Source organism: Typopeltis vanoorti, chromosome 21 (genome assembly GCF_054136105.1).
Source record: "Typopeltis vanoorti isolate ZY-2024b chromosome 21, IOZ_Tvanoo_1.0, whole genome shotgun sequence".
Taxonomy (NCBI): domain Eukaryota; kingdom Metazoa; phylum Arthropoda; class Arachnida; order Uropygi; family Thelyphonidae; genus Typopeltis; species Typopeltis vanoorti.
This window is the reverse complement of record NC_143569.1, coordinates 12,741,762-12,757,605: the sequence shown is the minus strand read 5'-3', so window position 1 is coordinate 12,757,605 and position 15,844 is coordinate 12,741,762. Positions and strand designations below refer to the sequence as shown.

General features: G+C 35.0%; 1 protein-coding gene across 2 annotated transcripts in view; it reads right to left on the bottom strand.

The window, feature by feature from the left end:
* Positions 1 to 266: 266 nt before the first annotated feature.
* The window catches only part of LOC150094626 (proteasomal ubiquitin receptor ADRM1-like), a 209,431-nt gene continuing 193,853 nt past the window's right edge, over positions 267 to 15,844 (bottom strand). For both annotated transcript variants that reach the window (XM_090410846.1, XM_090410847.1), the window contains exon 10: positions 267 to 512. In XM_090410846.1, the coding sequence (XP_090266972.1) occupies positions 391 to 512 (122 nt within the window). In that variant the 3' untranslated portion in view covers positions 267 to 390. The remainder of the gene's footprint in view (positions 513 to 15,844) is intronic.

Sequence of the window (15,844 nt, the reverse complement as noted above, 5' to 3'; positions counted from 1 at the left end):
ACAGAGAAACAATACAAATTTCTCAAGATTCATAAAATTAAGCAATCAAATGCATGCATATTCTAAAAGAATTCGAAATTTGCACAAAAAATCAGGACATTTCTACTATAATTTTGGTATACCCTATGAAAATGTGAAATTGGAAAGAGTATTTTTGACATCACTCAGTGCCCAATCAACTTCTTTGGTAAGTAGTACTAATAAATCAGTAATGCTAAATTTAAAACTAACTTACATGTTATTTAACAGAACACATTTGCGACATATCAATTTTAAATTTTATTACTTGAAAATTTCAATACAGTTAATAATCCTAATAAACTAAATGGCACTTGCAGTTAATAGTTGCACATGCACTGACAAAATATTTCATACAGAAAAAACATAACTTTAATCTAAACTCATATCTTCATCTTTATCCTCATCTTTATCTTTATCCTTAGCAAAAATGATACCAGCTGCTTCCTCTTTATTCTGAGAATTCTGCAGGGCTTGAACAAAGGCATCCATATCTGATTTAAATAAATTAAATATATTCAATTAAAAGCAGCATAATTTATTAAATTACATTTTTTTTTTTTGGTTGAGATGGATAAAGGGCAAAGGTTTAAAGCTTTTTTCAGTTGGTTAGAGAGTAATTTATACTTGTCAAAAGCCAAGTGAAGTATCTTCATGACTAGTCTACTTGTATGTTGAGGCTGATGACTTTGCATCAATTGCCTTAGTATCCATTAATACTATGCATCATGGAAGGGTCACTACCCAAACCTGATGACAAAAAAAAAGACAGATGGATAGTATGAGAGACAGAAAAAAAGGCCTCAGTTCTTTTATGTTGGCCTTCTCCTGGGTTGCTCTCTAGTCATCTCTGCAATTGACCATAAGACCAACAGTGAAGAGCATGGAGACATTTAAAATAACTCTCATAGTAAAAATATACATAATTTTCTCTCTCCCTGGTGTATATTTCATAATGTGGGTGGTCTACACCACCTAGCCAAAAATTTGGTCTCTTAGAATGCTTCTTTCTAAATATAAAAATCACATGACTGAACAATAAAATTTCCACAATACAATATTGCAAAGCATTTGCATGACATATTACTGGTTTTCAAATCCATGTTTTTTCCTAACATTCCATAAATGGTATTTTAATTCATTAATTAGAAAAATCTAAATTCTCTTCCCACTGCTGACAGGTGAGGTACTGGTGTGGAAAAAACTGTTCTGCTGTAAGTAATGGAATACCCAACACATTACATAATCTGTTCAAAATCTGCATGGTAAGAGGACAGCTGTAGAATGCATGTTCTATTGTTTCCAATTAGCAACAGTAACAGATGCACAGATTGGATCTCCAATGTTAGCACAGCTCCGTCTGATGGTATTTACTTGAATGCGACTATGTAATTCTCCAAGCAAGATCCCTGGTTCTAGAGTATCCAAATGTGGAAGTTTGTGGCAAAAGGTTAAATATTTACTAAATATGTACTAAATTTGAGTTTTCTGAATGGAAAGAATGTCTATGCCAAAATGCTATAGCAAACATAGAGGACAGAATGTTTGCAGTATTCAGGAACAATCTCAAGTTCTTGGACCTTTATAATCATTTACTCCAAATAGAGATAGATGAAAATCCAGGTAGTACCGGAGATCTGCACATGTGTGACTGGTCTTGCAACATGGATTTTTGAAGCCGTATTCCCTCAAGGGTTCATTTTAGTTAGTACAGTAGTGGCAAACCCAAGGTGCCTGATGCTGGACCATGCCTTATTTCAAATTTCATGTAATATACATCTGTATATTATCTGTAGACTGGTCCATACTCTTCTTTCTTTTCTTCATGCTCTTTCCCCCTACCCCAATACTGTTAGAGTATTTGAGGACTAGAGGTGAATCTTTCCTATTTTATTTTATTTATTTTTTTCATCTCTTGCAGTGGGGATCTGCTTTCTCTCCCAGGCAGACTGTATATATTTTGCCAAGAAAATCTTATGAACTGAAGTTTAAGTTATTGTGATATTGTACTGGAAGATGGGACACCCACCCATCTTCCAGGTCAGAAGGTATCACAAAATGGCCTGGGGAAGATAAGAGGAACTTCAAATGAAGTTAACAAGAATGATAAAACTGAATCAAAGCCTTCTGGAAGCTGAAACTTTTGATAGAATTAATTTCAAAAAAAGATGCCTCTGTTTAGGAACATGGAACATAAGAAGCATGAATCGAGGAAAATCAAGGAACTAGTAAAGAAAGAAAGAAAAAAGAACTCGAGTTAAGATTTTAGGAAGTGAAATGAGATGGAAAGGAATGGGCCGATTTGATACTGATAATTTCATGAGTATTACTCTGGGCATGGAAACCTTTGAAGAAATTGAATAACATTCATGGTTAGAAGAGAATATCGACCCAGTTTCTGACAGAATACTAATCGGAATAAAGACATACCAAGCAAATGTTACACTTATACAGGTAGAGGTTGTCCCTGGAACTTCAGTAAATTATGAAAAAAGGTGTTACTGTCAATACTCAACTGTGGAGTTCAAGTGAAGATGAGGTTGATAAATTTTACAGTAGATTGCAACAAGTGGTACAAAAATAAAAAATAAAATAAAATTTAATTTAATTTTAAAAAATTCACATTTGACATTCAAAGATGGCATATGGTCATTACCTCAGCGAGTTTTTGGAATGAAATCTGCTAGAATAATTGGTAAGGTAGCAGATTCCCTTTCCACACAGAGTTAGTAGGACAATCACAAACTTCCATGACATGGCAGGATTCGAACCTGCAGCCTCTTCGCTGGAGAGTGGGTATGCTAATACAGTATGGATAAAACAGATTTTCTCTTGATATTAGATGACTGGAATGCAAAAGTGGGAAAAAAGAAGAATGAGAATCACTGGAAAATTTAGTTAGAACTGAGGAACAAAGCAAGAAAAAGGGTGTTGGAAATAGCTGCTTTACTGCAAAATCTTGCTTTCAACAGGTTTAACACAAAAGAAGATTGTACACATGGACTACACCTAATGGTGAATACAGAAATCAGATAGATTATATTGTTGCAGCAAAAGGTGGATAAGTGCTACCCAAGCAGCAAAAACACTACCTGGTGCAGACTAACAAACTAACCAATCATCTTTCTACATTGAATCAATAGATAGCCTACAGATCCACATATTCCAGTTTACCATGTAAAAAGAGAGTTCCTGTAGTTTGGTCTTCTTGGATATCCTTACCCACACAGCCGCTTGTCAACCAGTGTTTATTGGAAACCTACTTTTACTGGCAGATAAATACACCAAAGTTCTGCTCATCATGCCTCCAATGAGTGGAATGACTGTCAAGTCATTAATAAAGCATGTGAGCATGTAATGTTTGCTCTTCTCCCTCCACCTTATGAGAGCTTTTCACTATCAAAATTATGGAATTAAATGAGTACAATCATGTCTGTCAAATCCAATGGATAACTGACTCCTACATTCCAAAACAAAAGGATTCTTCCCTAGAATGTAGGGTGAAATTTTTATCTCATACAATTTCCTACCAACAAAATTTCTTGTCTCTTACCACCTACAAACGATAACCAATGTCTTTAGTATTTACATTTCTTGTGAATGTAATCTATTTTGGACAGAGTTGAGCCACTCTGTGGGGAAAAAAATATAAAAAAATTAAATAAAATAACATAGTAAACTTAAATACTATGCTGAATACCTTAAATCTCAAGAGTCTGGTATTGCACAACATAGTATTGATATCGAACACAGTATCCATTTGGAATGAAGTTTATCTTCTTCACAGAAGCAGTTTTAAATATGAGTGTCTTTTCAAAGAAAGTTATTATTATTAAGAAGAGAAACTTCCAGGGAGTCAGGAACTCATTGAGGGAGACATGTGATTTACTCCAATTGTCATACCTATTGAATTCATTCATGCTACTTGCACACAAAACATCCAAGAGCAATCTATTCCAATCATGCACCACTCCATAAGAGAAAAATCTAGCCCTCACCCCCTTTTTTGATAGCATTCCACAATCCCAAAATCATTTTTTAAACACACCTTAGCACTCTCTCCACTGTATCGGAATCACCAGGGAAACCAGACCAGACCTGCATACAATAGTTCAAGTGAGGTCTTATCAAAGCATTGTAAAGAGACAAAATGATTTCCATTTCTTTACATGTCAAAGTTTGTTTCAGCATTGCAACCAATCTGAGTTGAATTTACAATTTTTGTTATATGATCGTTCACCTTCAACTTCCTATCTACTAAAACTCCCAGATCCCTAAGCCCGAATTTTACTAGAAGTTTCTTCTAGTAAAATCTTACCAATATAATGCGACACTGGATATCTAATCACACCTTACATTTATTAACATTGAACTTATAGCCATTTTCACATGCCCACAATTCTAGCCTATTTAAATTATTCTGCAAGTACTGTATATCAGCAACACTCCTGATTACTTTACCAATCTTTGCATCATTGAGAAACAGCTGTATGTCGGATGTAAAATCCTTCCTACAGACTGAATAACAATTGACTAAGGTCTGATCCTTGAGGCACACCACTGGTTACCTTGAATCTTGCAGATTGACACCACCATATATGATTTTTTGATATCTGTCAGTCAGCCATCTTCTTATCCATGCTAATAGGTTATAATCCAATTCCATATTCTCCAATTTATGCAAGTCTTCTATGCTGTATCCATTCCCCTTGTCTAACTCAGTGGTAATATTATTATAAAATGTGAGTTGCTAAAACATGACCTTCCCTTAGTAAACCCATGCTGTTCATTATAAAGTAGAGATTCTTTGTCAATCCATTTCTGAATGCGAGTCCTAACCAACTTCTCCAAAATCTTCACCACCACTTGGTCGATTGGTAGAGCCTCTGCTACTAATGGCTCATGAAAAAAGTTAAGCAAGTTTGAGTGCAGTTAGTAGTTGGAAGGGGACCAATCGTTCGATGCTGTTGGCACACTCTCCCTCGATGAGTCTTTGGACTCCCTGGAGGTGTTTAATAATAAATAAAAAATACTGATTGGTCAATAGTTGGTTACATCAGTCTTTGAACTATCCTTGTGCAATGGGATTACCATACATTCTTTCCCCTCTTGCAGGATCTTCCAATTTTAAGACTCAAATTATAGCAAGTTCAGCACAGATGCTAAACAGCCAGTTTAGTATCCATGTTGATATTCCATCAATTCCTATTGCAGAATTATTATTGAATTTGTGCAATAGCTCTAGTACTTCCTCCTCATTCACATGAGGAGGAAGTACCAGATTCACATAAGTTTCCTCATGCAGTGATGAGGTAACAGCGGGTTCAAAGTTGCATATACTAGGTTGATAGCTTTTAGCAAAATGGCTACTCATTAGTTGAACAATCATTTCTGTATCAGTCACCCACATACCATCTGCATTCAGTACAATTATTCTTTCAAATTCATTCTTTCTTTTACTTGCAGTATAATGATACAATTCTTTTGGGTTGTCTTTAACTTGCAGAGCCGGTTTCTTTTCATACTCCAACTTAGCTTTCCATACAACACTTGACTCTTTTGGCCTGCTGCTTATAATTATAACTGACATCTTTATGCACATGGTATTCCTTCCACATCATCTTTTTCTTATGAATCTCTTGCTTAATCAGATTACACATCTATTTCACTCCAACTCTATTTATTCTTCGAACTCTAGGGACACATTCTGATATTGCATCATTTAAGTATTTTTTTATATATTTTCACTGCACTGTTGATACGCTTCCCACCCAACAACTGATACCATGGTGCAGATCCCAGCATACTCCTTAGGTGGTCATAATTTCTTCCTTTGTAGTTTAGCATGTAACATTTTCTAAATGGAGAATTTATAAACTTAGCCACTTCCAAAGTGATTACCACATGATCACTTTCACCAACTGCAAGCAGAATAGTTGTGTCTTTAACTGAAACCCCCTCTGGCACTATAATCAGATCTAACACTCTTTGAAAAGAGTTCCTTTATCACATGCTGCTTGAGGAAATTGTCTTGTAACAGATCAATAAATTTAGTTTCATTCCTCTCATGTGATTTCACAGTTACCCAATTAATGTTTAGATAATTAAAGTCCCCCATCAGGATTATTCTTTTCGCACCCATCATATTTATTTGGTGATGTATTTCTTTGCCACTAGCAACCAATGTACTAAATCTGTTACACCCCCACTATGTATTTAATCATGTTAGACTCCACCTCACACCAAAAGCGTTAAAACTCACTGTCATGAAAAACTGTTTCTAATATTGCAGTCATAGTTCTCAACTGTAACTGGATTCAAGTCATCTGATATCATTACAAGCATGCTCCATCCTCTCCTATTCTGTTTGTCCTTCCTAAAAATGCTGTACCCTTTGCACTTGATACCAGTTAGTATGTCTGCTTCTGATGGCCAGGTCTTATTAATGCATACAATATGAGCTCTCAATATATTAACCAAGGCAACAAACTCTGCTCCTTTGTTTCTGATATTCCTAGCATGTGTATAGACATAATAAGTCATCTGCATGCTCTCTTGAATACTCTTGTCTGTGGCCTGCATGACACACAGTTTGACAACTTGCAGATCTCGGTTCTTGTCTAGTTCCTCACTTACGCAGACATCTTTATACTGCTTGATAGGTCCAAACTGGACAAACAGAGAATTGTTCTCTCTTCATAATCATCTCATAATAATCATTCCTATCATTAACAGTTAAACTAACATTGTCATTCTTACAGTTTCTCAGGATTCCTCCCATCAGAATTCAGTTTCCTTGACTATCTGTGTTAGGACTAATACAAATTAATAATATTTCATGACTCCAGATGCCAAATGCATTCGAGTGTAGGCCATCTCTCTTATACAAATCCAATCTTCCATCAAACTCATCTTGCATTTATTCCTTCTACAAGTTACAAAGCCGTTTTGCACTAGCCTAATTTGAATTGGAATGATTGCCCCACCCCCCCACCCCACCTCTCTCTCTCTCTCAAAAGCTAGATAGATTCTCATCTCATGTGAATATTACAAAATATATATATATATATATATATACTTTCATATTTACAAATTTAGGGACACAAAACACAGGTGTTGAAATGATTATTTTACTTATTATTAATAAAATAACACTTGACATTTCGACCCCTGTATTGAGGTCATCATCATCAAAAAGATACATGTGTATAGGAAACCAAGCTAGATGCTCTTGCACTCTATAAAGGTAAATTAAATCTATGCTGTTAATTAATCTTTTTCTTAGCCTGATCTCTAGTGATAAAAAAAAAATAAATAAATAAATATATGAATAAAAATTAAATAAATAAAAATAAATAAAAACTACAATAAACTCTGCTAAAGTCCTCCTGTACTAAGATTCTTCTGGATTTGTATAGTTCAGATTATTATACTACGATTTTCTTCTGGACTTGTACAGTTCAAATTGCTATTGAATGTTAAGAGAAAAAAAAAAAAAAACACTTCAAGTCATTGGGATTTTTCTTTTGCTTGTTCTGGTTGCTATAAAGGTTGTAAATGAGTCCTCCAACATTCTTGGAATGGTTAGGCCATCATTTTTGTTCAGATTTGGATTATGTTTGAGTATTTCACATGCTTTTTTTAAATTTCCTCTCGAACCAGGTTTTGGTGCAGTTGTACGGACTTGGTACTTTTCCAATCACAATTCTGTGGTATGTTTGGAGTGCGTGGTCAGAAAGGCCGGTTTTTCCAAAATGGAGGTATTTAATGTGTCGTTTGTGTTTGTCCTTCCTAAATGGAATGGTTCGCCCTGTTTCCCCTATGTATAGTAAGTTACATGTACATTGTATTTTGTAAACCCCTGGTGGGCCAGGTGTGGAAGAGGATCTTTGGAAGAACTGAGTAGGTGTCTTAATTTTGTCGGGAGTTTAAAGGTGGTTTTGATGTTGAATTTGTGTAGTGTTCTGTTATTTTTTCAGAAATGGCTCTAATATAAGGCCTATGTCCTATTCCTATAGGAATTGCCTATGGCAATAGCATTCTTGAAATCTTCTTTGTTTTCAAGTATCTCTGTGGAGGATCTTGAATCGTTTTTTACTGTACCCATTTTTTATAAATGTATGGTTGATGCTTTTGTATTCCTGGTTTAGATCATGTTCATTTGAACAAATAGTTTGAGCTCTGTGTTTAAGGATGCTTATAACCGCTTGTTTTTGTGTTGGTGATAAGAATTTTTGTGTATGTACTGGCTTGCGATAGACTGAGAAGGAGAGACAGCCTGACGGAAGACTTGTGCCGAGTGTGTCTAGGAACGGAATCTTTGACATAACTTCCCTTTTCACCAGCGTCCTGATCAATGATACTATCTTGCTCCTACAGAACATATTTGAACACGACATCACGGACCGCTTTGCCCACATGCTCCACTCTGGATATTTCATGTGGCAACACAATTTTTACCTCCAAAAAGAGGGTACAGCCATGGGCTCACTACTCCCTCCCCCCAGCTAACTTATACAGCGTGCCTAAAGCCCAAAATTTGGCTCAGATACGTCAACGATATTTTCGCCATTTGGCCACACGGCCGTGAAGCACTAAATACATTCCTTAGCCACCTGAACAAACAACACAAACGTATCCAATTAACCACTGAAATAGAAAAAAACAACTCTCTTCTGTTCCTAGACACACTCGTCGCAAACCTACACACACACACAAGCCAGTACATACACAAAAATTCTTATCACCACCAACACAAAAACAAGGGGTCATAAGCACCCTTAAACACAGAGCTCAAACTATTTGCTCAAATGAACAAATAGTTTGGGCTCTAAATCAGGAATACAAAAGCATCAACCATACATTTATAAAAAATGGGTACAGTAAAAAAACTATTCACGAGATCCTCCACAGAGATACTAGCAAAAACAAAAAATATTTCAAGAATGCTATTGCCATACCTTATGTTAGAGGCATTTCTGAAAAAATAGATAGAACACTACACAAATACAACATCAAAACCACCTTTAAACCCCAGACAAAATTAAGACGCCTACTCAGTTCTTCCAAGGATCCTCTTCCACACCTAGCCCACCAGGGGTTTACAAAATATAATGCACATGTAACTTACCACACATAGGGGAAACAGGGCGAACCATCCCAATTAGAAAGGACGAACACAAACAACACATTAAATACCTCCATTTTGGAAAAACCAGCCTTTCTGACCACGCACTCCAAACATACCACAGAATTGATTGGAAAGGTACCAAGTCTCTACACTGCATCAAAACCTGGTTTGAGAGGAAAAGAAGCATGTGAACTGCTCAAACATAATCCAAATCTGAACAAAAATGATGGCCTAACCATTCCAAGAACGTGAAGCATTTGCAACCTTTATAGCAAGCAGAACAAGCCAAAGAAAAATCCCAATACAAGAAGACTTGGTGAAGTGTCTCCCCCCCCCCCCCAACATTCAATAGCAATTTAAACTGTACAAGTTCAGAAGAATCTTAGTACAGGAGGACTTTAGCAGAGTCTATTGCAGTTTTTATTTTATTTATTAATTATTTATTTTTTTATCACTAGAGGTCAGGCTAAGAAAAATATTAATTAATAGCGTAGATTTAATTTACCTTTATAGAGTGCAAGAACATGTAGCTTGGTTTCCTATACACATGCACATCATCATCAGAAAGATTCATATCTTTCTGATGATGACCTCAATACAGTGGTTGAAACGTCAAGTGTTATTTTATTAATAATAAATAAAATAATCATTTCAACATGCATGTTTTGTGTTCCTAAATTCATAAATATGAATGCTGATCGTGTAACCTTAAAAGAAAAAAAAAATATATATATATATATATATATATATATATATATATATATATATATATATATATATATTATTATTATTTTTTAAAAAAAGTATGTTTCCTCTATATTGGACACAAACAGCGTCAGTATGTGTTAATGGAGAGGAAACAGGAGAATTCCCAGTGGAGAGAGGATTTAGACAAGAATGCAAGTTATGACCATTATTGTTTAATCTTTATAGTGAACAAATGCTTAGAGAGGCACTTGAGGATGTAGAAGAAGGAATAAAAATAAATGGAAGAATCATTAATAACTTAAGATATGCAGATGATGTAGTGGTGATGGCAGAAAGTGAAAATGGATTACAACAAATTCTTCAAAGAATTGAAAACTCCTATAAAGAGTATGGACTAAGGATTAACACAAAGAAGACCAAGATAATGATAATGGGCAGAAAAATAGGAGATAATGTAAAGATAAGATATGGAGGAAATATTTTAGAAAAAGTGGAAAGATTTCAATATTTAGGTAGCTGGATCTCAGAGAAAGGAACTTCAGAGTTGGACATTAGAAATAGAATAGGCAAAGCTAAATCGACATTTATGGAAATGAAGAGAATTTGAATAAACATATTAAAATAGGTGTTACAGTTGGAGTATTGCAAGTTATGGAAGTGAGTCATGGACACTCAGAAAGAGAGATATGGAAAGAATTAATGCATTGGAAATGTGGTGTTATAAAAAGATGGAAAAGATTAGCTATACAGAGAGAATATCAAATCAAGAAGTTTTAAGAAGAGTTGGGATGGAAAGAACACTGCTCAAGAATATTATGCAAAGAAAGACCAGATTTGCAGGACATCTTCTGAGAGGTTCTTCGGGACACTGACAAGAACTATATTACAAGGGAAAGTTGAGGGGAAGAGAGGACGTGAAAGACCAACTAGAGAGTGGTCCAATGACATCGTGGAATGGACTGGTTTAAGAATGACGGAGGCGACAGACCGAGAAAAATGGAGAAGAGCTGCTCATCTGCTGCAACCCTCTTGCTAGAGAATGCTACCAGACGACGACAATGTTTCCTCTGGCATGCAGCAACTGTTTCAATGAGAAATTCTATTTCTTTGAATTGCCAGTGTTTGTTCCACACACACACACACACACACACACACACACACAATGCACTGTTAATTTCAATATGAAATACTTGTGCTATTTTTTTTTAATGTGTTTTTCTCTCCTGACTGTTCTGCCATAGGTATCTTTAAAGATTATAAACAACAAGAGCAGCCACAGATCTTCTTTACACAGTCTAACTCAAAGCATACTGAACCAACTTTCATCTTATTTCATTTCATATACCTGTGCCCTTTAGAATCCCCCCCCCACATACTGTTTTCTCCAATGAGTACTATTTCCCCCTACCCCCCAAGATTTTTAAGAAACTTGTCAACAGATTACTTCTTTTTACTAAATCATTTGCTCACACATGGAACTGTTGTTCTAGATCTTGTGTTCTCTTATTTATGGGGTCAATAAAAAAAAAAAAAAACCTTAGGGATCAATATTGATATGCTAGGGAGAAAAATGTCGAAATGTGAACGTTTTAAGTTGAAATATGTGTATTGAAGTTGTAGTTGTTGTCGAGTCCATTGAAGAGCTTCTAGATATGACCGTGGAACTGTAGAACTGCTTTGGCAATCTGTTGAACTTTGATGGAGTAAAGCTTTTCTCTAGGGTTATTGTCAATTTTCTGTAGAGCAGCAGCAATTGCTGGGCAGGTGCTGCTGCTCTACTTCTGCATGCTTCATAGCTCCTACTACTGTCTGGCTGAATTTTCATGCCTTTAAAATGTTCTGTCCTTAGTCTGGTGATGATTGTGGTTATTTCACTATTTTTCATTAATTTCAATGATTTCATTCTTCTTCTTGAGTGTTTGTTTTACCAATCTTATTTTGGCAACTGAGTTAGCATATGATTCATCAAGAGTCTGACCAGGGAGAAGTGGGAAGGAGAAGGGGAAAGGGATGGGAAAGAGACATGGCTGTCATGTCATAAGGTAGGCTGGCAATATATAGTAGAAAGAGAAACTGAAGTTTAATTATTAAACAGAATTAAAATAAAAAGTATAATGAAAGAATAATTTCAAGCAAGCTTTTGCTGGAATTTACTTGTGCTATATTTGCTAGGATTAAGACTAATGTGCCATTGGTAAAATGGTGAAATTTTCAGTGTTTGTTGAAAATGGCACTGCATAAGTTTACTTCTTATTTAAAAAAATCAACAATATAAATTAGAGGTAAACTTCTGTAATGCGAAAGTACAATTCTAGTCAAGTATCTATAATGAACATTTAACGGAAACATCTTGCTATTTAGTATATGATGTCAGAAATGATATCATTGATTCTCACTTTAGTTATTCTGAATACATCACAGGTGGTATGATACTGAGATATTCTCAGTATATTCTGTTTTAAGTGGTTGTGGAGGTATAAGGAATAATGATGGGAAGGATATCAACGGTATATGGGCAGTGTTTAAAAAATACTTAAAATGATGCTGTATCAGAATGTGTCCCCTAGAGTTTGAATAAATAGAATAGGAGTGAGATGGATGTGTAATCTTATCAAGTAAGAGATTTGTAAGAAAAGGATTACGTGGAAGGAATACAGTGTGCATAAGGATGATGTCTGTCATGAAAATTATAAGCAGCAGGTCGAAAGAGTCACAATTGTTGTATAGAAAGCTAAGTCTGAACATGAAAAGAAACTGGCTCTGCAAGCTAAGACAACCCCAAAGAATTCATTATGTTGCAAGAAAAAGAAAGAATAACTCTACCGAACTTAGATGGTGCAAGGGTGACAGATGCAGAAAGTTGTTCAACAAATGAGTACCCATTTTGCTAAAAACTATCAACCTGGTGTACACAACATTGTGCTCACCACTACCTCTTTAATAAATAAAGATACACAGGTGTATAAGGTGGTATTAGAGCTGTTGCACAAACTGAATAAGAATTCAGCAACAGGGACTGATGAATTATCCAGCACAGATGCTAAAAGAGTGTTCGACTGAACTGACTATTCTTTTGACTGGACTATATAATTTGAGTCTCAGAATAGGGAAGATTCCACAGGAATGGCAAGAATGTATGGTAATTCCATTGCACAATGGTTGTGCAAAGACCAATGTATCCAACTATTGACCAATTAGTATCTCTGGAGTGGTGGTGGTGATGAAGATTTTGGAAAAGTTGGTTAGGGTTTGCATTTTGAAATGGGTTAACAGAGAATCTCTACTTTGCAATGAACAGCATGGGTTTACTAAGGGAAGGTCATGTTTTCAATCGAACTGTAGGAATGCAAGCAGCTGCCAGCTTATTTTGAACGGCTGAATTCCCCCTTTCTTCTTACCCCCTTGACTATACAGGTAACCCTCGTATGACACGGTACTTATACAATGTGGTTTCGATATAACGCGGTCTACAAATTGTAGTAACCGTTGTTGAATGCGGTATTTAAAGAATGCGGTTTCGATATAAGACGGTCTACAAACTGTAGTAACCCTTTATCTTTTCATATATTTTTCAACGCGACTTAAAAATCAAATTTTTTAGTTAAATTTGCATCTGTTCCTATCGCACACATAGTTATAAGTAGCAAATTTATATTAGGGGAAATAGCCTTTAGCACACATGTACGTCAATTGTTTGCATTTTATATTTATTGTTGAAAATTGTCTTCGTTTTCTGCTAGGAAAGCGCATTACAAATCATAAGCTGTTAATCTCAAGCTGAGCACTTTATTTTTTGGTGAGTTACATACAATATGTAATGTTGTTTTTTTTATGTAAAAAAAATATTTTTATAGTAATAGCCACTTAGAGCACTTTTGCAATATATGTGTTTGTTAATAGGGATAAACACACTGTAAACTGCCAAAGTAACAATTGAACAAGACTGAAGATACATTCGGTTTCGATCAGCACATGAGACTCAACCTTCGCGAACTTCTTCATAAGTGCTCCAATCTGTTCAATAGTAAATTAATTGATGGGAAAATAGATTTAAATGAGGAGGAACTGGTACAATTAATAGATGACGGTGAACCAAATGACGGGAAAGTTCTGTCGAAAATTCTGATTGTTACGGATAATGATCCCTGAAAGGAGCACTTCAGAAAATTCATGAGACAATTGGATATTTGTTTAGTTCCATATTATGAACTTAAAAAAATTGCAGCATACTACTAAACAAATTTTTGCCTAAAATTTATGCATTATGTGCAATGAAGTTTACATACAATTTGTAAATTTTATAAATTTATACTATGTATTTGTTTCTTAGTTTACATTGGATATTTGTTTAGCTCCGTATTATGAACTTAATAAAAAATTGCAGTATGGTGGTAAGCAAGGTCTTATTATTGACTTCTTGATAACTAAACCAGCCGAAGTATGCAATGAGAATTATACCAATGATGTCCAAGAGATTTCAAGTGATGACACCATCTGACCACGTGTAAATAAAGAATATCTACGAAATGTTAGTTTTGAAGAGAGTGATGATGATGATTAAAATATACATTTTATTTTATTTTGCCTAAAACATTTACGTATTATGTGCAATGAAGTTTACGTAGAATTTGTGTTTTTATAATTTTATACTATGTATTTGTTTCATAGTTTATATGTTTTCTTAACTTACATGAATTACCCGAATTAAGTAAAAATATATTTTTGTTGGATATGTCATTGTTTATATAATCTTAAAAAAAGATTTCGGAACCTAACCCTATTTTTCTATGTGATCTGAGTCTCGCATAACGCAATTTATATAACGCAGCATTTTTGTGGAACCTAACATCCGTGTTATACGAGGGTTACCTGTACATGACATTGATGCACTAAGAAATATTGACTTTTGTGTGCGGTTGTGCAATATGTATAGTCCATAATGTTCTTTCATAATAATTTTCCATTCCACACTTTTGTTCATTTTGTTCTCCAGAGCTAAAGGTTAAATTAAACAGCTTGGTCAGATGACATGCCAATTCTGTCCAGAAGAATACAGCCAGATTAACTGATAATCCTTTCTTAGATTTACTCCAATTACTTTGTCCCAGACATTCTGTTTGTCTGTAACATCTGTTGAAGAGACATTGTCTCTTCCATAGATAATGTGCTGCTGAACTAACCATCATTCCTCTGCTTTTTTTTGGAATCCACAGAATGCAATAGTACCATTTACTATTCAGTTTCAAACTTGCCAAACTAACTTCTCCCTCTTTCTCCTTTATTCCATCTACTCCCTCGTTTTTTCAAAACAGCCTCCTCACTCTGTCTTTTCCAAAGACTTAAACCTTCAGCTCAAGAAACATGTCAACGTATTAGTTCCTTTCTTTTATGCTATTAATCTCATACACAGCACAAAAGTTCTGATAAGTCTTGCAACTCTTCCATGTGTATATCTTGCAAACTGACAACAGACTATACCATGAACTGCTGACTTTCAGCAATCAATCACAGTAAACAAAGACCCCCCCCCCCCCAAATAGTGATTTCATTTCAGATTCATTGCCATGACAATATAGTTTTAGATTTAATTAATTATTAATTAATTAAATATTAACTTTTAATTAAATTTAAAAAAAAATAGTTTTAGATGATGCTACTGTACTGGAGAAATTAAAACGTGTATCTGTATAGATCAAGAAAGATGTGAACAGTAATTCCCACAAAGAGATGAAGAGTTTGCAGAAAAAAAAAAGGAAAGAACACAGAATAAACCATACAAAGTAACTCTCAGAACTATAAAAACAAACGTTCACTCAAAAAGTTAAGTTTGAGTGCAGTTAGTAGTTGGAAGGGGATTAATCGTTCGATGCTGTTGGCACACTCTCCCTCGATGAGTCTTTTGACTGCTTGGAGGTGTCACATAATAATAATAATATTAGGAAACTGCAGTCAATTTTTATTATAGTAAACATCACAGCACTGATGCTA